Source organism: Hydra viridissima, unplaced genomic scaffold (assembly GCF_058129835.1).
Source record: "Hydra viridissima isolate aposymbiotic clone 2 unplaced genomic scaffold, HvirCarnegie_v1 scaffold_5, whole genome shotgun sequence".
NCBI classification, from domain to species: Eukaryota; Metazoa; Cnidaria; class Hydrozoa; order Anthoathecata; family Hydridae; genus Hydra; species Hydra viridissima.
Genome location: NW_028324304.1, coordinates 6,749,708 through 6,774,573, shown reverse-complemented (window position 1 = coordinate 6,774,573; position 24,866 = coordinate 6,749,708). Strand labels below are relative to the sequence as shown.

At 30.2% G+C, this 24,866-nt stretch overlaps 3 protein-coding genes and 3 pseudogenes across 4 annotated transcripts in view; 3 read left to right on the top strand and 3 right to left on the bottom strand.

The window, feature by feature from the left end:
• The first annotated feature begins 988 nt into the window (after positions 1–988).
• Positions 989–24,866, top strand: part of LOC149888282 (uncharacterized) — a 32,609-nt gene continuing 8,731 nt past the window's right edge. Inside the window, exons 1-2 of the mRNA XM_090089248.1 lie at positions 989–1,262; positions 11,369–11,594. The gene's annotated coding sequence lies outside the window, so the exon portion shown is untranslated. The remainder of the gene's footprint in view (positions 1,263–11,368; positions 11,595–24,866) is intronic.
• Positions 5,747–7,552, bottom strand: LOC149888286 (uncharacterized). The gene has a single exon (XM_090089249.1). The coding sequence runs from the start codon at positions 7,517–7,519 to the stop codon at positions 5,849–5,851; it is 1,671 nt and encodes a 556-aa protein (XP_089945375.1). The 5' UTR covers positions 7,520–7,552; the 3' UTR covers positions 5,747–5,848.
• On the bottom strand, positions 8,246–8,702 carry LOC149888285 (uncharacterized; annotated as a pseudogene).
• On the top strand, positions 17,158–18,266 carry LOC145202585 (uncharacterized). Its single transcript, XM_080075574.2, has 2 exons — positions 17,158–17,240; positions 17,407–18,266. Exons 1-2 carry the CDS (start codon positions 17,215–17,217, stop codon positions 18,035–18,037), a joined length of 657 nt encoding a protein of 218 aa, XP_079931700.2. The 5' UTR covers positions 17,158–17,214; the 3' UTR covers positions 18,038–18,266.
• On the bottom strand, positions 18,143–19,308 carry LOC145185132 (uncharacterized; annotated as a pseudogene).
• LOC149888284 (uncharacterized) lies at positions 22,020–24,455 on the top strand (annotated as a pseudogene). The gene is made up of 2 exons (XR_016452990.1): positions 22,020–22,245; positions 22,609–24,455. The product of XR_016452990.1 is annotated as an uncharacterized LOC149888284 (transcript).

Here is a 24,866-nt window from a genome sequence, read left to right as displayed (position 1 = left end):
CAGCTGCGTTGGTCAATCATTTTCAAGATAACTTTATAATAATGGGGTTTATAAATTTCATAAAAAAAAAAAAAAAAAAAATGCAATTATCAAATTTTGTCACATTTTTGATTACGTTCATAATTACTATCTTTTTTACAATTAGTAATGAAAAACGATATTCTAAAAAACAGTCATTTCTCAAATTATAAACAGCCCAAAAAAAAAAAGCAGATTTAAAAAATCATTAAAATTTAAGACTTTCATATAAACTTTTGGCATAATCAGCAAAAACAAGCAAATTATTATAAAAAATTAATAGCAAACCTTAAACCTAAAAATCTAAATAAAACCTAATTCTAAATTTGTCTCCCAATCGTCATGAAGTATAAAAAAAAAGATAATGATATAAGCTGGTATAAATTATACCAGCTTGTTTAATTTTTTTTCTATACTTTATGACAATTGGGAAAATAATTATACTATGATTATATAAAACCTCATGTATGTGTATGGTAAGTGTATGCATTGAACTTGGCTAGTTAGGTTAGTAGGATCAAATAAGCGCGATTTAGTTACTTTTCTACGTTAACCTAAGGTTAAAATTATACTTATAAACTTCATAAGAATATAAGCGAATGTTTCACAGTTATATATATATATATATATATATATATATATATATATATATATATATATATATATATATATATATATATATACACACAGACACATATACATATATACATATATATCAAGGAGTTTAAAGGTAAATTTTAATACATTTTAGTAGATTAACTTGTATAAACTTTAACAGATTAACTTTGATTCATTATTAAATCAACAAAAATATGGAAGTTAATTTTGAAGTTTGATTTTAGCTCAATTTTTAGAGATTTTTTTTATATTGGTAAGTGTATTATACATTTAAGTACATTACTTTTTGAAGTGAATCTATACATTTCATTCATTCAAGATTTTTTTGCATCATTAAAATGGAAACCCTCTCCCCCTCCAAAAAAATTTTTTTTGTGTAATTAATAATATTTTTCAAATTTAATTTCATAGTCATAAAGTAAATTACAAAACTTGCGGAAAATAGCTACCTATTTTTTTGTGGGTAAAATGGTACCTGTAGCCGGTGCCAGAAAAATGTTGAAAGACACCAGCCAATGTATCTAAAGATTTTAAAACAAAATTTTAGCAAATTTTGCATACTTATTCTTGTAAAATTGGTACTTGAACAGATTTTTCATATGAATTTTTAATAGGCTAATATACAGGTAGGTACACTTTAAAAACACAAACACCTTAAAAACTACAAAGTCATAATTTATGTTCTTGTCAAGCACTGTGTGAGCTTCAGCGCATAATATTATTTGTTTTGAGACTCCATATAAATACTCTCTCCAAAAAAATACAAGTTCGATTATTTTCATATTTAAAAGATGCGATAAAAACAATTTAAAAATAAAAAATAAATGAACTCTAAATTAAAAAAACACACTTTTTGGCATTGGTAAGCACCAATTTCAAAATAAGTTTGCAATTCCTTTTTTTAGATAACTATATTGTTGCTACAAATAAAAATAAAAAAACTTTTCACAAAATTCTTCTCTGGTTGATGAAATGAGCTTTTTACTAGCAGTAGAGGCACTTGTAGTTTTTAAGGGGTACTAAGGTTAATACAAACATTGAGACACAAAGTCAAAATTTCTTTTCAGAATCAATAAGATATATTTTAAAACAGTATAAAACATTTCCCTAATTGATGCTATCGCTTTCCACGTTATTCAAATCGCCTTCATATTTAGCATTTGTTTCGGTTGATGTGGCTAGTTTAATTATTATTGGCTTCATTCCATTAACTCTACAAGAAATTTTGCTGCATACTGATTTCTTTATTTCGTGGCAGACAGGGCACTCTTTAAATCCCTTTACTGCACAGATGCCATTGCAAACACATTTTCATTTACATTTATAAAATTGTTCTTTTTCTTTATCTTTTTCTCACTTTTTTTTCTCCTTTTGATCCCCTTTTTTTCCTTTTTCCAATTTCAATCAACTCGACCTGTTCAATAATATTTTGGGCTTCCATTGACCCATGTATATTAGTGACACGTATATTTTTCGTTTTATTCATGTCTTTTGGCTATACCTTGTTTACTGTAAGCAAACCTGTTATATCTTCTAGATTTAAACTTTTTTCATAACTTTCTTTCAAAATCATCTGCGACTGCTCGAACATAAATTTCCAATAATTAGCTGATCCATATCGATGATTTGTTTTTGCTAATTCTGGAAATGAATGTGGAGTAACTGGTGCTAAAAAAACATTTGCTGGTGAATGTGTGCATATATTCTTAGGGATACTTGGAACAAGACTGCTAGAAGACTCTTGCTGTTGATTTTGAGCCATACAGTTAGCAGCTTGTTGAAATTTATCTTGCTGCATATTATTTACATTTAAACCTTCTTTAGATATGCCAACTTTTTTGCAGCATTAATTATGGTATCCCTTGAAGCCCATTTATCCCACATTCCTCCTAAAGTTGTCATGAAGCCTTCTCGGTTTATTGTTTGGAAAGTTGTAAAAAGTTCATCTCTTTTTTTTATCATATTCACGATGCATGTTCTGATTAGGACTTTGACCCAACAGTTGAGTAACCCCAGTGGTATCAGGAGAACTTGTAAACAAGTTAAATTTTTTTTCATGGTGGAAATGTAGATTATTGTAGTCAAATCTTGAACAATATAAAAATACTACTTATGATTAAACCTACAGTACTGGTCATAAGTTTAGAGCCACCCCATTTTTTTAGTTTTTTGTAGATTATAAAGCCATAACCCAAGTGCAGCAAAATAATATATTACTGAAACATGCAAAATATATTGTTATAACATTTTAGCACCAAAATGAATGTTAAAATATTAATAATAAGTAGGTCCACCTTTATTTTTAATTACTTCAGCCAACCGGGCTGGCGTAGTGTCAACAAGCTTTTTGCAACCAACAGCAGTAATACCAGTCCAAGCGGCAGAAATAAAGTCCCAAAGTTCATGTTTATTACTAGCACGTTTGCCTGCACAGCGGCGATCAATTTCATCCCACAAATTTTCTATGGGATTCAAATCCGGTGCCTGGGGCGGCCAGTGCAAGACTTGAACCCCATAAGCAGCTAGAAAATCTTTAGCCACTTTGGACGTGTGCTTAGGATCATTGTCTTGCAGAAAGATTCATGGAAAAGTTGCAGGAAACAATGCTGTTGCTGAAGGTAGCAAATGCTTTCGCAAAATATCTCTATACATGGCACCATTCATGATTCCTTCCACCTGATACAACTGGCCCGGCCCAAAAGATGACATACAAGCCCACACCATGATGCTACAACCACCATGCTGTACAGTTCCCTGCAAACATTCCGGTTTATATGATTCATTTTGACGACGCCAAACGAAAATACGTCGAGAATCATTTAAATTTGGACTCATAAGACCACAACACCGTTTGCCAATCAGTAACACTCAAATGCAAAAATTCGTGTGCAAATTTTAGACTCTTCTGCTGATTAATTTTGGAGATAAAAGGCTGTTTAATAGCAACAAGACCATTCAAACCTTGTTTATTCAAACGACGACGAACAGATTTTGGAGATATTAAAGGTCCACCAACATCATGCCACTGTCGAGACAAAATTTAAGGTTCTTTAAGGTTCTATCTTGACGTGAAGTTGACATTCTAGGACGACCACATCTGGGTCTGTCCGTGAATGTATTTGATTCCAAATGTTTCTTATATGCATTTTGTACAGCATGGCGACTTTTTTTCAATTTTTCGGCTATATCATTTAGACTTAAGCCACTAATTTCCTTCAAAGCCACCACCTGGGCCCGAACAGTTGAATCAAGGCTTTTAGCTTTGCCCATTTCAGAATATATTTTCACTTAAACTCTAAAATAAAAACGAAAATAACATTAAATATATTATCTAACTAGTGTACACATTCCAAAAAGTAGCATAAATAACAACTGAATTAACCAAAACATTGATACCAATACATCATAAAGTTACCAAATATGTTAAAATGTTCAAAAATTGGCTATAATATTAAAGAACTCATGAAAATCAATATTTATATTTGGTTTAATACACAATTATTCATGAATATCAATAGATTCGTAGGTTGTCAAATTACTATATGCATTGTTATGCTTATAATATTAACCTCACCATACTTATGCCGCAAAATGATGAAAAACAGGTGGCTCTAAACTTATGACCAGTACTGTATACTTAACATCACCATGGTGAATAAAACATTCACTAACACTAAAATGATTAACTAACACTTCCACAGTGATGAAAACATGTTGTTTTTTTTTCTTAAATAAATGCAAATTATTGCATAGGCACATTTGCATAAATAGTTTGCATTATTATTAACTGCTAATGAAACAGCTGGTCATATTTTTATTAACTCACGATTCTTACTTATCATTTTTCTGCAAGGTTCCCCACGTGCAACATACGTGAGACCGGTATTTGTTCCATCAACCCCATAATTTATGGGGTTGATGGAACAAATTTTTCGTCAAGTTAAAAATTCTTCTTGTATCCAGTATCACCCTTCCACACACCAGCTTCAAGTTTATTTGAGTTTGTGAAAATCTCACATTTAACAAGTTCTTCAGCCAACGAATCTAAAAGGTAGATTCAAAAACAGCCTAGAGCTAATCTAAGACATTTATGTATCATTGTATTAATTATGGAGCATATCAGCAAATAAAGTACAAAAAGGAACAATATTATTAATTATTTTCTTACCTAAATGTGACTCTATCATACCCCATGTGCAGTTCAATGCCCTGTAAATTTGTACATTTCCTTGTTTTTTTAGAACTACAGTGGTCGGCCATCACATTAGGACCACACGTTTTTTTTACAATTTATTTCAAATATGTTGCTTAAACCCGCTTATGAGAAAATAATTATGATATTTTTTTTTTGTTACATGTCAAGTTATTTCTATTCTCAGTAATATTTAATAAAAATTTATCAATTGGCAACTCTGGCTGTCAGCAATCACCTGTCATAATTAAATTGGTGCATATTGGACAATTTAAGGTTGTTTTTAGTTGTTAGTTTGATTGAAGTTTAAATATGATTAATTTTAATTTCAAGCATCTGTGATTTATTTTATTAATTATTTTTTTTGAACTTAATAATAATCAGTAAGTCATTAATTTTAAATAAAGGATTTTATGTTTTTTTTCCTGTTTATGGAAAGACACCAAACAGTAGGGGAGATGGGGGCGCATTGATCGCCTAGCAGTGTTTTGAAAATTGCGCAGAACCTGAAAGAGATGTAAAAACTTATTAACTACGAAACACATGTAGAACTATCTGGCTTTTGGAATATATAAATATTTTGATTTAAAAAAATGATAAACATGAATAATTTTAACTTTTAAACAACCCTCTAAAAAGATCAATGTACCCCAAACTATGGGGTACTATGATCTCCGACTTGGGGCACATTGATCTTATATGCGTAATATTATCTAAACGTTTAACACTTCTATAACTAAATCTTGTAAATAATTTAGTCAAAGGGTAATATTGTAAAACATATAATACATCTAAATTTTTTAATTATTTTTTAAATATAGCAGTTAAACCCACTAGTCTAATTTTTAATTAAAAAATGTATAAATCACAGCAGCTATAAGCTACCCGCTTTATATACATTTAAAACTTTACAACAACTTGAAATTTATAAGAACTGAAATATAAAGACTGAAATAAGAATACAACTTTTAAGTTTACAAAACTTGTTAAAAGTACAATATTTTGATTAAGAATATTTCATCATTTGTGAAAGTCAAGTTGTGAAGCAGCTTTTGGTTTACATTGTTTTTTATTCCTAAGCAAGTAATTCTTAGTTTCTTTCTTATCTTTTGTGGAGACTTTTTGTTGATTTTTGGTTTGCTTCAAAATTTTCTTTTCTTTTGACAAACGAATTTCATTTCTGACAGGAGTATCAGTCAAGATCCTTGTTTTTAACTGCCTACTTTTAACTTTTTTTTTTCTGGCAGATGCTTTTGGGTAAGGTTTTAAAACCTCAGGTGAGATTATAGAAACAACACTTGTTGACACTTTGTTTAAAATACTTGTTTCAATATTTACTATAGTTATTTCAGACTCTATGTGATTAAAATGTGCTGGTATCATTTCAGATTCCATGTTGTTGACAGGAGTGATAGTAACTGTATCTGGAGCAGCTCTATCTGTAACTGATGATGGTAAATATTCGTCATCTTTGAAAATTTCAGAATTGAATGGCTCAGTGCCAGCTACTCTAAATCCTGTCTGTATATTAGATGGTGAGAAAGCTTTTGTATACGGTTCTCGAACTATTGAAACAATATCATAAATGGTCATTGGTCTTGGGTTTGAAACCATCCAATTATCACATGCAGAATTGTAAAACCTTTTCAATGGTCCAAAAACAGTTCTATCTAATGGCTGCAATTTATGGCTGCAATGGGGAGGAAAACTTATCATTGTAATTCCGTGTTGAATTGCAAGCTCCAAGCCTTTAACAGAAATATGACTTTCATGACTGTCGAGAAGTAACAAAACTGGAGATTCCTGAGAACAGTTTGAATATTTAACAAAATGTTTAATCCATTCTATGAAAATTTCTGAGTTCATCCAACCAGAAGGATTTGCAAATCCCACACATCCAGGAGGTCCTTCCTTAATCATGTAATCATGAAACTTTACCCTAGGAAAAATAAATAATGGAGGAATGGAATTTCCAATAGCATTAGAGGCACAACATGCAGTTACCAATGTTCCTCGTTCTGCAGATGTGATTCTTCCAACTTGTTTGCTTCCTCTACCAGCTAAAACCTTTACCGGCTTTTGAACGGTTGTTAAACCAGTTTCATCAACATTATATATACAGTTAGGATTATATTTATATCGATTTCTTACCGTTTTAAGATTTTGAAAAAACTCTCTTACAGTGTGTTTGTTAAAAGCTGTTGATCGAGCGAAGCTCGTTGCTTCAGGTGTTCGTAGAGACAACTCTTGTTGTCTTTTCATAAAACCTTGCAACCAATCAATGCCTGCAATTTTATTTTTGATCCATGATGATGGGCATATCTTATTGTTTTTTAAAGCAAATTCATATGCCAATAGTCGCGTTGACCTAGTTGAAAGGCCATAGTTCATTTTTGATGCAATTAGTAAATAACTTGATAAACTTTTTTCATCTTCTGCTGTAAAAACTTGTCTATTGTTGTAGTTAGGCTTGAAAGCTTCATTTGGATTAAGCCTCTTTTTACGACAATATCTTTTTAAAGTCATTCTATCTATGTTAAACTGACGTGCTACAACATTCAGTTGTGTTCCTTCTAAAACTTTATTAACAGCTACTTTCATTGTTTCACTTGGTATAGCAACTTTATTTGTTTTTTTAATTCTATTTCTAACCATTTTAAGATCTGTAAAAAAATATATCAATAAAAACATATGTTTTTAATAAATGCTAATATTTAACATAATAATATTATGTTAAATATTTTTTAATTATTATGATAAATATTATTCTTTTGATATTATAAAATAATAGTATTATTATTACTAGCTTATAACATAAGTAGATTTAAAAAATAAAATGCTAAAAGCTATTGTTTGTTTATATATAGTTTTTTTTAAAATTATAAATACAATTCCATTCGTTTAACTGTATTGCTTATAAACAAAAACATGGGGCACTTCGTCTTCTATGGGGCACAATGATCCTCCGATCAATAGGCCCCGCATAGTCAAAGATCAATGTACCCCAATAGGTATAGGTAACATATTGATAGCAATATCTACTGTATAAATTGCAGCCAAATAAAAATTATATATTATATTATACACCTAACACTTACAAATTTAAAATAAAATTGTTGTTAACCCATACAGACATCTAAATAAAAATATATTTGAATTATAGTACGATTTAAAAAAATCACTTTTTATGACGAAAAACAATATTTTCTTTATTTTTTTTGACGCTGATAACCTTATGAAAAAATATTACGAATAATCAATTAGGGAAGCATAATGGTTAGTTAAATTGCAACCTCACTTCTAGTAAGGCAAAAATGAACGAGTAAAAGCCAAAAGATCATACTGCCCCGGCGATCAATGCGCCCCCATCTCCCCTAGTCTTTTTTAAAGTTGTTAATTTAAATTTTAAGCTATGGGTAAAAAATGTGAAATGACACCAACAAAAGTTAGTCAAATTAGATGTCTTTTACAGAATACAAAATATTCTCAGCGAAAAGTTGCAAAAATTGTAAAGGTTTCTCACTAAACCGTAATGCGAGTGAGAAAAAAAATTGATACAGGGGAAGAGTTTGGCCCAAGGAGACCACCTTCTAAACGAAAGACAACACCAAGAGCGGATCGTTTTATCCGGAATATATGCCTGGAAAACAGAAAAAAGCCACAAAATGTATTGACTAAGCTTATCCATGAAGCTGGTATTGCTGTGTCAGACCGGACCATTCGCAGAAGGCTGAAGGAAGAGGGATTGATGTCATCGCCCAGCCAAGAAACCAAAACTGACTTCACTCATGAAAAAAAAGAGACTGGAGTGGGCTCGAAACTATCGTCACTGGTCTGTTGAGGATTGGGAAAAAGTATTTTTATTCACATTCATATTCGTAAAATATTTTAAATATATTCATAAATATTATAATTTAAAATAAGCATTATTTTAGATTTGCTTCTCTGATGAATCAACTTTTCAAGTAATAATGAACAAAACAGCTTTTGTTCGTCGTAGAACAAACGAAAAGTTTCATCCTGACTGCATTGTGGAAACAGTCAAGCATCCAGCTTCAGCAATGGTGTGGTCTGTCATTTGTGGGCAAGGAGCAGGGCGTCTCTACAAAGTAGTTGGCACAATGAGGCAGGACCAGTATAAAGAAGTTCTGGAGAACCAGTTGCTTCTCAAATGGCAGATTGGTCTAAAAATGTCAAAAAAATTCAAAAAAATCCAAAAATGTCATGTTTATGCAAGATGGTGCAACTTGCCACACAGCAAAAAGTGTTATGGCTTTTTTAAAACAGAAAAAAGTAGATGTATTGCCATGGCCAGGCAACTCACCTGATCTTAACCCCATAGAAAACCTTTGGGAAATAGTAAAGCGAGATGTTGGAAAAAAAATTCTTACTAACAAGCAAGATCTTATGGAATATATTATCAGGATCTGGCACAATAACCCAGAGTTGACAGAAACTATAAAAAGTTTAATTGCAAGCATGCCACGACGAATCGAAGCAGTTATTGCAAATAAAGGCGGTTTTACAAAATATTATTACTTAATATATATTTTATATAATTTATTGTAATAACCAATAAATATTCAAAATGTTTAAATTTATTTGTTTATTTTTCATCAAGTATAACTTTATAATTAAATGAACAAGCTTTAAATTACACCATTATTTTTCTTTTTGCCAAAAAATTTATTTTTACAAGATATTTACAAAAAATTACAGCTGGTCCGAATGTGATGGCCGACCACTGTAAGTGCTCTGCTTTCCATCTCTGCCAAAACGACTGACCAAGCCTATAATAAATTTAGAATTTGTGTTTATAATATAGTTATGCTGGAATTATAAGTGTTAAAAAACAAATAAAAGCTTCTTTTCTCACTTTTATAATAAATTTTGGTTTCCCCATTAAAAAAATTATTAATATTTTTATCTATAAAATACATATGGTATAAAACAATTGTGTGCATAAATAAACATTAGTAATACTCCCAGGGGCGTGTACAGAATTTTTTTTGGGTAAGTTGCAGTTTTAACCCCTCCCCAAAAATGTTAAATTTTAGCATCCCCCCCCTTCCTCATTGACTAACGCATATATGAGGTCAGACGGCTTAGCAATCGCCCGATATTTTATCGCACATGATGCTAACCATTATCAAGCATCATCGCTTCATACGCTATCTATTTTTAGAAGAAAATGATGATAACCATAGTCAGCACCAACGCTTAACAATTACACACGACCTATTCTTATATGAAGCAAAAAAAATTGTCTAAAAAACCGTCTAAATTTTATGTTTAAGAAATGTTTAATAAATACATACCAAACAGGGTGTATGTACTAAGGGAAGTCCGAATTTAATTTTTAATGTTTAAAACCCTTTCTTTCTTTTTATATTGTTCAAAATGCAAGTAATTAAAAAGATACACAGCTTTGTATAAAATAATTGGGGATGTCTATTGATATATTTTAATATATGCTTGTTGTTAATTATAGTGTTCTCCTCCTGATGATAAATATCAATAGAATTTGACTAAAACTTTACTCAGGGTGTAATTCAAAAGGGAAGTCCGGAATTTGTTCTCTAAGAAATAATAACTTTTATTTTTTTTAAATTAATAAAAGAAAGTATTTAAGAAATGAAGTACTTAATAACTTAATAAAAAAAGGTATGTCCATTTAAGTTTCTTATTAATTTGTTTAAGTCAAAAATTAAAACAACTTCCGTTTAAATATATAAATCGTTTTTTTAAATAAACTTTAGATCGTTCTTGATTTGACAAGCACTATAACAAAATACCAAACCGTAAATCTAACTGTTATCCCGGATTAATAACTTCTTACCATCCGTTCGAACAATTAACCTTGTATAGTTTGCTTAATTATTGCTTTAGTTTGCTATAATTATTCGCTCTGTTTGCTTTTATCTACCGATGCATCATATTTATTCAACAAAATATTGAAGTTATGAAAAAAAAAATATATATATATACATATTTTGGGTATGTCCAGCGACGTAGCAGACATCCCCTAGACACGCCCCTGCATTCCTACAAAATAAAAATATAATACCTTATAGTTAGAGTGCCTTATATGTTAAACAAATTACAAGTTTTAATTAAAAGTAGTCCCCCTAACTATATTACATTAGACTTTACCATAGAAGTTGTAATTTGTAAGGATTTATTTTGTAGTTTTTAAGGGTTTTTTGGGGTTGTTTATGTCTTTTTTTTAATAATAGGTTTACAATAATGTGTGTGCCAATACTATGGCCCGAAAACTAATTGTTTACAAAATTTTGAGTATCTGATCAACGGCTCTAAAATTATAAGCAAAAAACCTGATTTCGGTATTTAAGGGGCAACAATCAAAAAAGGTGACTTTTCTTTAAATCACAAAACTTTACTGAAAACCATGGATTAAAAAATAGGGCCAGGGAAGACATTCATATTAAGTAGTTTTTAAGTATAGAAAGTTTCAGCACTTCAGAAGCTTTTAATATTCAGTTTTTTTTGTAGTTTTTAAGGTATACCTACCTGTATTAGACAAAATTATAGTCAAAAAGTGACTAAATTTTGAGACTTGGTTTCTTGTGTTCTAGAATTTAATTGGATTACTGGATTTATTTTTTCAAAAATATGTCACGCTTAAATCATTGAAGGCAACAAAACGCATTCATAATCAAAATTTTATCTCTTTACCACTTTTATTTTTTCAGGTATGTTGGCTTTTAAACCCTTTATCTGCGAAAAACAGCTTTTTATTAAAAAGGTTTGTATAAAAAATTTGAAAATAACATAAATATATATGCAAAATTCGATAAAATATAAAAGTTAGATGTTAAAATGCACTAGTTTGATATGAAAGATTCTAACTTATTTTTAACAAGATTAATAAAGAGTGTCCCAGTGTTTGTTTCTATCCTAAAGTTATTTCAAATAATGGAGAATAAAAATACTTGAAAAATAAAAAAAGTGTTAAGAGCTATTGCCTGAGAAATCTAGGCAAAGCCTGGAAGTGATGTCTTCAAATTGCACTCATTTTTAGATATTTTGTAAAAAACAATGAAAGTTGGTCATTGGTAATTTTCTTTTCTAAAATTCTTATTAATTTCGGAGATATTGGGTCCCAAAACTTGGCCCGTTTTGAGAAAATTTTGCGCATGGAGTGCAATTGCTACTTTGAGGAGTAGTTTTAGCAACATGAATATGACAGAAGCATTTCTTTTTAATTTTTTTACTAATCTGGGTAGAAATCTACCCAGATTAGTAAAAAAATTAAAAAGAAATGTTTCTGTAAAAGTAAAAGTAAAAATTCAACATGATTACATTTTCAGTAGTCTAGATATTGTTGTCCGAAACCACAACATTTGAAATTTTACCCTAACTTTGAGCTCTAATATCTCTTTAGGCCAATACTTGCACGTAGTCTTTTTAGGTGTTTTTGAAAGACACTAAGACGTACATTGATTTTTCGGAACAAAAACCATGTGCATGCAAGGACCTGGGAAGGAGTAACCTGCCAAAAATCACTTTTTGCGTTCAACGCGCTTTTAAAGATTATAACATAACAACCGTGGCCTTAGGTCCACCATGAACAGTATAAGTTATTTATTTTCCTTAAATATGCATCTTCCAATATCTGAAAAAAAACCCATGTGCTCTGGTGATAAAAAGCCTACAGAAATCCTACAAGTAGCCTAATTTTGCTAATTTTTTAACAAAAAAAATACCCTAGCAACGGTATAGATATACTTAGCAACGGCTACTTTACAGCCTTATTAATTAGTACTGCTATTAAAAATTTTGATATTATGCTTTTTTTAAAGGAACTGTACAAGAGGACTTGAAAAAAACACATATAGCACTTAAAATAAAAACAAATGAAAATTATATATAAATAAAAACAATGTTCTATCTAATATAATATATTATATCAGGTAGAACATTGTATTTATATATATATATATATATATATATATATATATATATATATATATATATATATATATATATATATATGTATGTATGTATTTTATACATCAAACAGAACATTTTATTTGTTTCATTTGTAGTTAGAACGAGATAATACTGAGGGGACGAATGACTGCCGACTTGGTGTGATATTTTTGTTAATGACTACTTGGTACATACCATGGTTTACTTGAGTTACATAACAAAAATTTTTTTCAGCAGTTTTCAGTAGATTAATCAAAATTTGTTAGTAAAAACTGTATTTTTAAAAATATTAGTCAATAAATAATCATCAATAAACAAAATATGTCAGAGAGAAAGAATAAAATCAGTTCTTATGAGAAATATATATATTTTAATAAAGAGAAAACTTCTTGTGGTCCTTTTAAGCCTTGGAACAAAGATGGAATTTTTTAAGTTAAAATATTAACTGCTGACATAACTAATCATTTACAAGCGTTAAAGGTGTGAATAATATTAGAGTATTACTTGCTTTTTTATTAAAAGAAACAGGATTTCTTACTCCATAGGTGGAAAATCTAACGTTACTGTTTTATAGCTACTACCGACAAACCAGTGGAATGAAAAAACCTTGATTGAAAGCCGACTACAAACTTATCTTTCACGCTATGACTCATTATGGTCGTACCATCGTTTTTCTTTTGGTATTAGCTGGAATCAGCCAAACAGTTGTCAACACCCAAGACATGAATTTCAAATCGGTAAAAAAGCACCAAAAATTAGATCCATCCCTTTGAACACCCTTGCTACTTATAATGAAAAAAGTTTATCACTTCCTGTTGGAGCCGTATTTTGCTTCAGCCACCTAAAAAGTATTTCTACAAGTAACAGTATTGACATGTTAGAACCAGCTCCAACACCAATAAAGTCTTGCTTTCCTGCTGATGACATATATGTTCCAGATATAACAATCATTTCAGATGAAACTATCGAAGAATCAAAAAACCAGCTAGCTCTTTGTGTGAAGCAATTAGAGCAAGTCCACTGTCCTTTCAGATAAAGCAAGTTCAACAGTAGCGGAGGACAATATTAAAGCCAAGTGAATAAGTGACAACTCAACAAATTCGATCATTATTCTGTAGGCAAGTAAATTAACTTGTATATTTACAAATACCCAAATTTGTATGCTAAAAAATGTGACTTTTTTCTTTTCTTGGGGCTTGAGATAAATATTTAGCAATTTCCTTTATCCTTTAAGTGTAATTTTTTAAATGGAGTAAGCAAAAAAGAACAGGAAGGTTGGCAACCACTTTTTGTGAAGAGGTTAACTTAACTGATGATGTGATTGATGAAACTGTTGATATGAATGATGCACCTGAAAACGAAGAAGATGTTTTAAACAACAATATTCAGTTGTTTGCAAAGGAGTTAGCAGCTGAATTTCAAATTGGTGATTGGATTGTTGTTCCATACTTTATGTAATGTAACAAGTTTTAACACTGTAATATTGTATTTTTGTGTATTGAGATCTATTACAAAATTATTGTTTATTAACCAGATAAACTAATTTCAAGGAATATTTAGGAAGCAGCAATGATTAGACGTTACTTTACCTCAAACATTCGGTCAATGATGATGATATATATGTTTCTTGTATGGAATATTCTGTTACACCTGAAAAGAGCTGCTTCAAGTGGCCAACCAAAGAAAATATTCTCCAAAGTTCGTCTCTTGACATTGTAAGATTGATGCACCAACACTAACTAATCAAAGAGGAGATTATTCACTCTCAAAAAATGGTATTGACTACGTGGAGATTCAGATTGGCCATTAATAAATTTATTATACTTTTTTGGTAATTCTTAGAAAACTGTATTTCTCGTCAGTTTTAAACGGAAAAAAACGATCTTGAAGTTTAATGGTTCTTTCTTTCATTGATAAAGTTAAAAAAAAAATTTTTTTTAAGTTCTCTTATACAGTTCCTTTAAAAAAAGCATAATATCAAAATTTTTAATAGCAGTACTAATTAATAAGGCTGTAAAGTAGCCGTTGCTAAGTATATCTATACCGTTGCTAGGGTATTTTTTTTGTTAAAAAATTAGCAAAATTAGGCTACTTGTAGGATTTCTGTAGGCTTTTTATCACCAGAGCACATGGGTTTTTTTTCAGATATTGGAAGATGCATATTTAAGGAAAATAAATAACTTATACTGTTCATGGTGGACCTAAGGCCACGGTTGTTATGTTATAATCTTTAAAAGCGCGTTGAACGCAAAAAGTGATTTTTGGCAGGTTACTCCTTCCCAGGTCCTTGCATGCACATGGTTTTTGTTCCGAAAAATCAATGTACGTCTTAGTGTCTTTCAAAAACACCTAAAAAGACTACGTGCAAGTATTGGCCTAAAGAGATATTAGAGCTCAAAGTTAGGGTAAAATTTCAAATGTTGTGGTTTCGGACAACAATATCTAGACTACTGAAAATGTAATCATGTTGAATTTTTACTTTTACTTTTACAGAAACATTTCTTTTTAATTTTTTTACTAATCTGGGTAGATTTCTACCCAGATTAGTAAAAAAATTAAAAAGAAATGCTTCTGTCATATTCATGTTGCTAAAACTACTCCTCAAAGTAGCAATTGCACTCCATGCGCAAAATTTTCTCAAAACGGGCCAAGTTTTGGGACCCAATATCTCCGAAATTAATAAGAATTTTAGAAAAGAAAATTACCAATGACCAACTTTCATTGTTTTTTACAAAATATCTAAAAATGAGTGCAATTTGAAGACATCACTTCCAGACTTTGCCTAGATTTCTCAGACAATAGCTCTTAAGTTAAATAAAAAGGTAAGCGGTAAGTTTTTAAAAATAACTTGCTTTTTAAATATTTTTTTCCTTATGTAAAAAAAAATTTATTTGGAAAGAATTTTAAAAGTTAAAAAAAAGTGCTGTTGATATGGCGGTTATTAAGAAAGCTAAAGCTTTATAAAATTTAGTTTTAGAAAGATCTATAGCAAAATTTCAAAAACAATTTGAGTAAATCTCTAATAAATTTTGCACAAATTAAAAAAAAACAAAACTTACATATTTCTGAGGGGTTTTCCTTTATAATCTTGACTCTTAGTTATAATCTTTGTTTTGGTGGAAATACTTTGTTTCCTGATAAACTGTTTTGAAAAATATATGTTTTTTTACATTATATTGTAAATATATATAATTAGTTTGATTGTTATGGACAGCTCGTGTTTACTCTTACACGTTTACAATCACGATCGTTCCAAAAAAAAGCTAATTCCATACAAACGAGATCAGGGTGTTGAAGAGCATTTGTCATCAGGTAATACTACATACTATTCACAAAATGAGTACTTTATGAGTTTTAAAAACAGTAAATACTAACTGTATTTTAAAGCTAACTAAAATAATTTGTTCAGTAACAATAAGTCTAGGTTTTTAAACTATTGTTTTGCACTTGAAAGAGGTTTGAGAGGTTGTTGTTTTAAGCTTTTTAAGGTCCATGTCAGACTGGATTTGTAAAAACACCATTCAACAATTATTATATGGATTATTATATGGAACAAATTGCAAGTGAAAGTAGTTAATTCTAAACATTTAAATGAGTTAAAAACAAGTATTAACTGCTTTTTTAAGATTAAATAGGAATAATAATGATCAAAAGTTTTTAATCTTTATATTTTTACGTTTGCAATTGTAGTTAAATTATTAAGTTAAAATATATTTTAATAATTTAACTCAGCAGCCCACAGCATATTCTTTTTGGTGTATATTTTAAGAACAAATTAACAGTGGTTCTAGAATGACATTGCATTGTTATGTGTGCCAAAAGTTTTTCGGGTATGTTAACATAATGTTATAGTACCTAAAATGTTTGCACACAGTTTATCCCCATTCTGAAGTTCAATTTGGACAAGGCGACTATCATAAAATATGTTCAAGTTTTCGCAATTTCAGATTACATATTGTGAAACACCATAGAGAATTACATGTAGGTAATTTTGCACCTATACCATGCTCCTCCAGTCAATGCGATGATATGAAGCAAACGAAATCCAAATAGAGGAAAAAATTATGACCGATATTGATTTTGATAATGTAAATAATGCAGTTTTTGCTGATCAAATAAGTACACAGGAAAGCATGCAGGGTTCTTTTATAGCATTCATTACTAAGTTGCAAGCACAGTATATTGTTCTTTTGACGAATGCTAAGTTTGTAACTGAGAATGTTTAGGAATTGCTACAAGATTTAACGCATTTTACAATGCAGCGTATTTAATCCGTTATTAAGGAGATTTAGCAAATGCGACGCGTACGTATGTTTTCTCAGTGAAAACCCTAAAAGTAGCCTGGTGACAAGTAATTTGACGCGTATTAAATTTATACGTCCCGTTCTCAACTTCAAACCTTCAGTTTTCACGTTGTTTACAGTACGTTAAAAATGGCAGAATATTTTGCGGACAAAAAGTAAGTTATATAATTCAAACATTAAAAAAAAACATTGCTTATCGTTTTAAAGTATTCTACTTTTTAAAATATAAGCTGAGTATATTATATTTATTAATATTTTTATTTATATTTGTTTTTTAACGTTTTTTCTAACAAGTTAAAATTTTTTGGTAAATATTTTTAGGTTATCCATGCAATGGGATGATGAAAAAGACATTCTCATGTTAAGAGAAATAGCTGGAAATGGAATTCTTTTACACAAACAAGGAAGTAGAGAGCGCGGACAAGGGTGGTCAGCTGTTGCAGATGTGATTAACACTCTTGATATTTTTCCATGTGTTGCCACGCCTCGAGGTGTACGTGAAAGATTTATGATTTTGTTAAGAAAGTATAAAGCAAAAGCTAGCAAAGCTAAACTAGCATCAAGACTTGGAGGTGACATTCCTACCGAATCAGAAGGCTTAATAGAAGAATTGTATAATATTTTTACAGACACTGAAAAAAAAAATGACAATGAGTCTCAACAGAAGAAACTAGTAAATGAAACTGAAAAAAATAAAGCAGTAGAAATGCGAACAAAGGCTATGGAAAGATTTGGTGAGACTCGAAAACGAAAAGACGAGGACAATGTAAGTGAAAAAAAAAAAAAGGTAAATCGAAGAAGCAGTTCAGACACACTTATTTTTCTAAAAGAAAAGTTAGAATATGATAAGGAAAATAAAAGACTGGAGAGAGAGCAAGTTGCTCATGCTCAAGAACTTTCAAGACAACAATTTGAAATCCAACAGCAGCAACACAATGCTATGTTGCAATAGATGATTGCCATGATGGCTCAACAGAACACTACACTCAATGCGTTTTTGAATAAATAATAAACGTGTTTTGAAAACATAAAATACACTGCTTAAAGATTAGTTTTATGTTTTAGCTGCTGTTATTATTCTAATATATATTAAATCTTTTTGTTATTTTGTTAAAAAAAATACAATAACTGTTTTACTAAGCAAAGTATTGTTGTAATGTTGGAGGTTGACAATCAAAATATTCGGATACTATATTTCCATACAGACATGTATGAGCATTTTGTAACAATGCACATGTAACATATTTTCCCAACTGCGCTTAAGCCAACTTTCTGCATTTTTTGAAAATCCACAAGTTTAAAGTAGTTAGAAATAAGTCCAAATAACCATTCAACTGAAACACGAACTGCACTCATGGCCTTATTATAAGCATGCTGGTCTGGTGTTATGTTTGCATTCCGAAATGGTGCTTGCAAATGTACACTTAATGGATAAGCTGGGTCTCCATATACGCACAAAGGTTGTCTGTTGAACCAAGCATGGTTTTCCAGTTGAACTAACAACCCAGACTCATACAGCATAGTAGCATCGTGTTTCCTTCCTTCGTATGGCCCTGCAAAATTGCCCACCAAACCGTTAGGCAATACTAAACTTTGATATTTGAGAGCATGCTTTTTTTTATGGCCGTTATAAACAACTCTTTGATAAACTTCAGGTCTAGCGATTCCTCGGACTGTACCATCGATAAATCCAAAACAATTATTTAATGGGGATCCTTTTTGGTAAATGGCATCACAGTATTCTTTCAATTTTTGAGGTTGGAGGATAGGTTGATTCCAATTTTTAAGTCTATGACAGTGGGTTTCATACATAAAATCAATTACTGTATTAAAAATAAGACATATCTCAGTAGGGTTTCTTCCAAATAAGGATGCCATATCCGTGTATCTACACGGAAAAGCAAGTCGTTTTAGTAAAACACAAAGTCCTTCTAGACCACTGCATACTGTTCTCTGCGAGGTTATAATTTTTTCTGGTAATCCAAAAACAGCAACTAGGGTGGCTAGATCGTTCTTCTTGAAACGAAAATCAACTTGACATTGTGCATCATCAAAATTGTTAATATCAAACCTGTCATATTTCCAATATGGATATGATTCTCGAGACTCGTTTAACTCATTTAAAATTATATACTCTTCGTCATCAATTAAATCGTCAGCATAACTTAAAAGAACTAATTCTCGTACGGATTTCAAACTGTAGTTGGCCGCCATATTTGTTTACGATTTTTTAGCTCGCGTTTCACAACAAATGCTAAATCGTGGAAGTTACACGACGCGCTGATAGCGCAACGCCGTTGTCAAATAATGCCCGCGTCTCGTTGCTAAATCTCCTTATTAAAGAACTACACGCTTACAGATAGTGTGGACAAAAAACACGACACTTAGTGTAGCGTATTCTTGACTACACAAAATGTGCACTTCAAGACTACATTTGTACGCTTTAAAGCCACACTTGTAATTATGAAACTAAACTTGATTATATGCGTAAATAAACCCACACATTGTGTTACACTTTCTTGGATTCTCGTATCGAACAATTCGGAAAAGAGGCTAGAACCTTTTTAAATTTTACAGAAAATTTGAGTGTAAATTTTATTGTTGCATGTTAACTTTTAACGCATGCATAGTTAACTTTTTCATAAAAAAATATTTAATTTGTAATATTTTAGTAATATCGTATTAAATAGAATAAGTCAGGAAAATATCGATTTTCAGTTGTTAAAAATTAGGTAAGACCTTGCTAATGAACTACATGAATTATTTTAACTTATGTGAACTTATTTAATTAGAATAATGTTATTATTTTATACAAATAATGTTATTAGATGTTATAATTTTTATATCTTCATTTGAGTGTTAAAATTTGTTGAAAACTTGAATGTAAATTTTATTGTTGCATGTTAATTTTTAACGCATGCATAGTTAACTTTTTCATAAAAAAATAAGGTAATATTGTGTTAAATAATAAAAAGGTTAAGTAATATCGTATTAAATATAGTAAGCGAGGAAAATATCGATTATCAGGTGTCAAAAATTAGGTAAGACCATCGGTAATGTACTACATGAACTAGTTACATTTATGTGACATTATTTAATTAGAATTATGTTATTATTTTATACAATTAATGTTATTATATATTATAACTTCATAATAATGATGTTAACGTAACTAAAATAATTGTATTAACATAATCTGTTAAGTTAACATAACTTAAAAAATGTTGTTAACATAAATGTAAATAACATTTTTAGATAATGTTGTTAACGTTAAATGTTTAACCATAAAACCATAGATTTGAAAAAATTACAAGTTATTTTATAATCATGTTTGGTGCCACTCATAAAGTTAAAACTAATTTTTAACTATATGAGTGGCACCGAACGAGTAGTTGCTATGATTTATACTATAAATTTATAAATTATAGTGCTATTATATGTATATATATATATATATATATATATATATATATATACATATCTAGTTATTCTTTCTGATCAAAGTTATAAAAATGTTTATTTGCTATATATGTGGTGCTTCTTTGAAACTATTGAGTTTTTTTCAAAATCATCTACAATGTCATAATAGTATTGGCGAAATTGTTTATCCAATTAAATGATTACAGAATGGCTGTAAATGTACCTTTACAGCTTTCATGTCGCTAGTTAGACATATGAAATGTCACCATAATATTGATAATGATTTTATTGATGTTAATCCTGAGCCAAAATCTGCCTTATGTAATCTATTAAATGATAATCCTAACGATTTATTGCCTAGTTTTTCAGAATATTCATTGCCTAGTTTCCCAGATAATTCTACTTATCAAGTTGACACTTATCATGAAAAAACATTAGAATATATTGGTTCTTCATTAGTTTCTTAATTGCGAGCAAACAGCAGTGTTCCATATTATATCATACCTGAAGTAATTGCTTCTGTTAATAATATTTCACAATCATTAGTTTCATATATTGGTAATGCTGCTTTATCAGTTTTAGATGACATTGGAGCAGATGATTTCACTTTAACATTGTTTAAGAGTAAGTTAGAAAGTAGCCTTATATATTGCAATCAGCCTCTCAAGTTTCTTGATACATTATATAAACAAGATAAACACTTAGAAAAGAATTCTCTTTTTGTAGCTCCTGAAACATGCAACATGAGCCCTCCTAGGTATGAAACTAATGAAAGAATTTCAAAGATTGTTTATGACACTGATTGTTTATGAATTTCAAAGATTGTTTATGACACTTATCAGTAGAACAAACGCTAAAATCACTTCTTCATAACGCCCAATATATGGATGCTTTAAATCTTTATAAACAAAAAAAAGGAATTATAAAAAACTTTTCCGATGGCCAAGCATGTAAAAACCATGAGCTTTTTAGTGATTACAGCAAGGTTTCTTTAAAATTACAGTTGTTTTATGATGGTATGGGACATCAAATCCACTTCGTGGACAGCCTTCTCTCTGTAGTATTGGAGTATTTTACTTAACTGTTTTAAATTTACCTGTAAAGTATAACTCCTGTTTTACAAATGTTCATTTGGTGGCTTCGTGCTATTCTCATGATATTAAAGTAGGAGAGAGTTGCCGAAATTGGAACAGCTCCTTAATTGGAACACTTAGCTTTATTTAGAAACTGGAACTTATTCTACTTTCATGAATATTTTTCTTGTAAAGAAAATAATTTTCTTTATTTTTTCAAACTTCTAGTATTTAAACTTAAAAACTGCACGTATGTGAATAAAATTACTTTTTTTTAAAGAAAAAAATTTTTGCGATCTAATTTTATCGTTGCATTTAAACGATTACAGAAGCTTAACGATATTGAGTTTGATGATAATTTTTTTAAAATTTTAAATTTTAAGGGTTTCAAGTCTATGTGATATTAAGAGCTTATATCGTAAGTTGTTACTTGTATGTAAATATTTTGCTATAACACCATGGTCCTATGTTGCCCAGAATGGAACTTCAAAAGTTGCCGTAATTGAAACGATGTCATCTCATAACACGCTACTTGACGTCCGAATTATCAGAAAATTTCATTAGTCCGACTGTATAATATTTTTTAAAGCGAATTTCTTTTATAGACATAGTATTATTGTTAGACATTTGTTGCTTTTTTGGAATTGGTATTTAGTCTTGCTTTAAAGTATGAAATGATTTTTCTTTTATCTTTTAGTAAAGAATAAAATGTAAAAGTTTTACAAAAGTTATACATTTCTATTTAACGGATAAACTTGTAAGACAACATAAAGTATATACCCAGCATAAGTTTTTTACTGTATATAGAAGTTAATATATAAAGTTGCAAACTTTATATAGTTTATATAGATTTTGATTTATATAGTTAATGATTAACTAAACAAAAATGATGAAAAATAATGATTATATAATGAGTATATAATTAACTTAATCATATATGAATAACAAATAATTATATGAAAAAATAAGCCTGTAATAAGATTATAAAACTCTCCTTATGTATCTTCATAGTAATTTGCTTTTATTTTAGATGCAAACACCACGAAAATATGGAAAATGGAAAGTAGAAAACTTGAAAAAGGCTGTTGAAGCAATAAAACAAGGAGAAATCAGCTTAAATGAAGCCGCTTATGAATTTTGTATTCCAAAAGCAACTTTGTCAAGGCATATAAATGAAAAAAACAAAGTTGCTGTTGCAAATGTGAAATTTCATGGTCGACTTACCACCTTACCTAATGAAATTGAAACAGAACTAGCTGATCACTGTTTATTATTAGAATCGATGTACTTTGGATTAAGGATTGATGATCTTCGTCGTCTAGCATTTGATATTGCGGAAGCTGACAACATCACACATAATTTTAACAAACAAACACGAATGGCAGGAAAAAAGTGGTATTATGCATTTATGCAAAGGCTCCCACAACTGTCGCTTCGTGGGCCTGAATCAACATCAATTGCACGTGCACAAGGTTTTAATAAAGAGCGAGTGCAATCTTTCTTTAATTTACTTTCAAAGTTATACATGGAAGAAAAGTTAACTCCAGGCAGACTTTATAATATGGATGAAACTAGTTTATTAACAGTACAAGATGGTCAGATAAAAATTATTAGTGCAAGGGGCAAAAAACGAGTTGGAATTATGACTAGTAGTGAACGAGGAAATTCAGTAACAGCTGTAGTTTGTGTATCTGCAGCAGGATTTTAAGTTCCACCAATGTTAATATATAAACGCAAAAGAATGAAGCCAGAAATAACAAATGGTGCACCTCCAGGAACTGCATTTAGTACTCAAGAGAAAGGATGGATGTCAAATGAAGGTTTTTTAGATTGGCTCAATCATTTCATTAAAGTTGTTAAACCTTCAAAACAATCAAAAGTTTTGTTGATACTTGATGGTCATGTTACACATTCAAAAAATTTGGCAGCGATATATCTAGCACGAAATGCTGGAGTGCGTATGGTATCACTACCTCCCCATACTACACACAGACTGCAACCATTAGACGTTGCGTTCTTTGGACCACTTGGTACATACTATGATGAAGCTATGCGAAAATGGATGCGGTCACATATATCACAACCAGTAACAACTTGGCAAGTTGCAGAATTATTTGGTGACGCATATAGTCAGGCAGCATCATTGAGAATTGCTATGAAAGGATTTCAGGCTAGTGGGTTGTGGCCTTTGGACATAAATGTATTCACTGATTCTGATTTTACAGCCTCTTCATTTACTGATGTTGGTCCTTCAAATTATCTTCAGTCATCTGAAAGTATAGATGGAATGACAAAACTATCTACAGATAAATCAAGTGAAAAAAAATTAAAATGTCATGTTTCAGTTTCAACTTTGTCTCTTTTGCCAGTGGTTTCACTTGAAGTAAAAAACAAAAAAAGAAGATCACGAACAACTCAGGCGGCTGATCTTACATAATATAGACGTGCTCTAGAAATTACACCAAGAAATCAAAAGCACACACTAAATCAAACAGTTTCCAAACAAATTAAAAAATCTACAAAAAAAAAGCTCACACTAAATCCAATAACTGCCAAACTATTGCAAAAACCACAGGAAAGCAAAGTAGCACTTGACTCAATCACCATGGACCAAATGAAATTGAGCACATCAAATAAAATCACCATCGCCACCACAGCACACCACATATCACCACTACCATCCCAAGTGCAGAAGCTGCAAGAAAAAAAGACTTATGAATTGCGAAAAAAGGATTAAATATTTGTTGTAATTTTTATTTGTTATTATATCTTTTAAATATCTTTTATTAAAAAGCTAATCAATTAATTTTTCCTTTGAGCCATAAGTTTTATAGCTGTAATTTATTCAAATATTAGAACTGTTCTAATTAAAGAATATATGTGTTCTCTTCAAGGAGACCAGTTGCCTTTATTGGAACAAAATGGTGCCTTGATAAATCAAAGTTTATATCCAATAAGGGTGCGATCAATAGAGTCGAATCATTAATAAAAGCATAGTAGGGTTGTATATCTATATTATTTAATTCATAAATGTTTTCATAGTTAAGCCATCTTTGGTTAATAAATATTTTTTCCTAAAGTGTTCCAATTAAGGCAACTCTCCCCTATATGGATTTGATGCTATTCTTGAAAAATTTTCATTTGAAATGAACAAGTTAAGTAAAATTGGTATTTCAGGTGAATTTCCAATAATTGGTAGGAATGTAGTTTACGCCAGTCTTGCTCAGGTTGCCTGTGACAATTTGGCTTTAAACTCTATATTTGGTTTTATTGAATCGGCAGCCACTT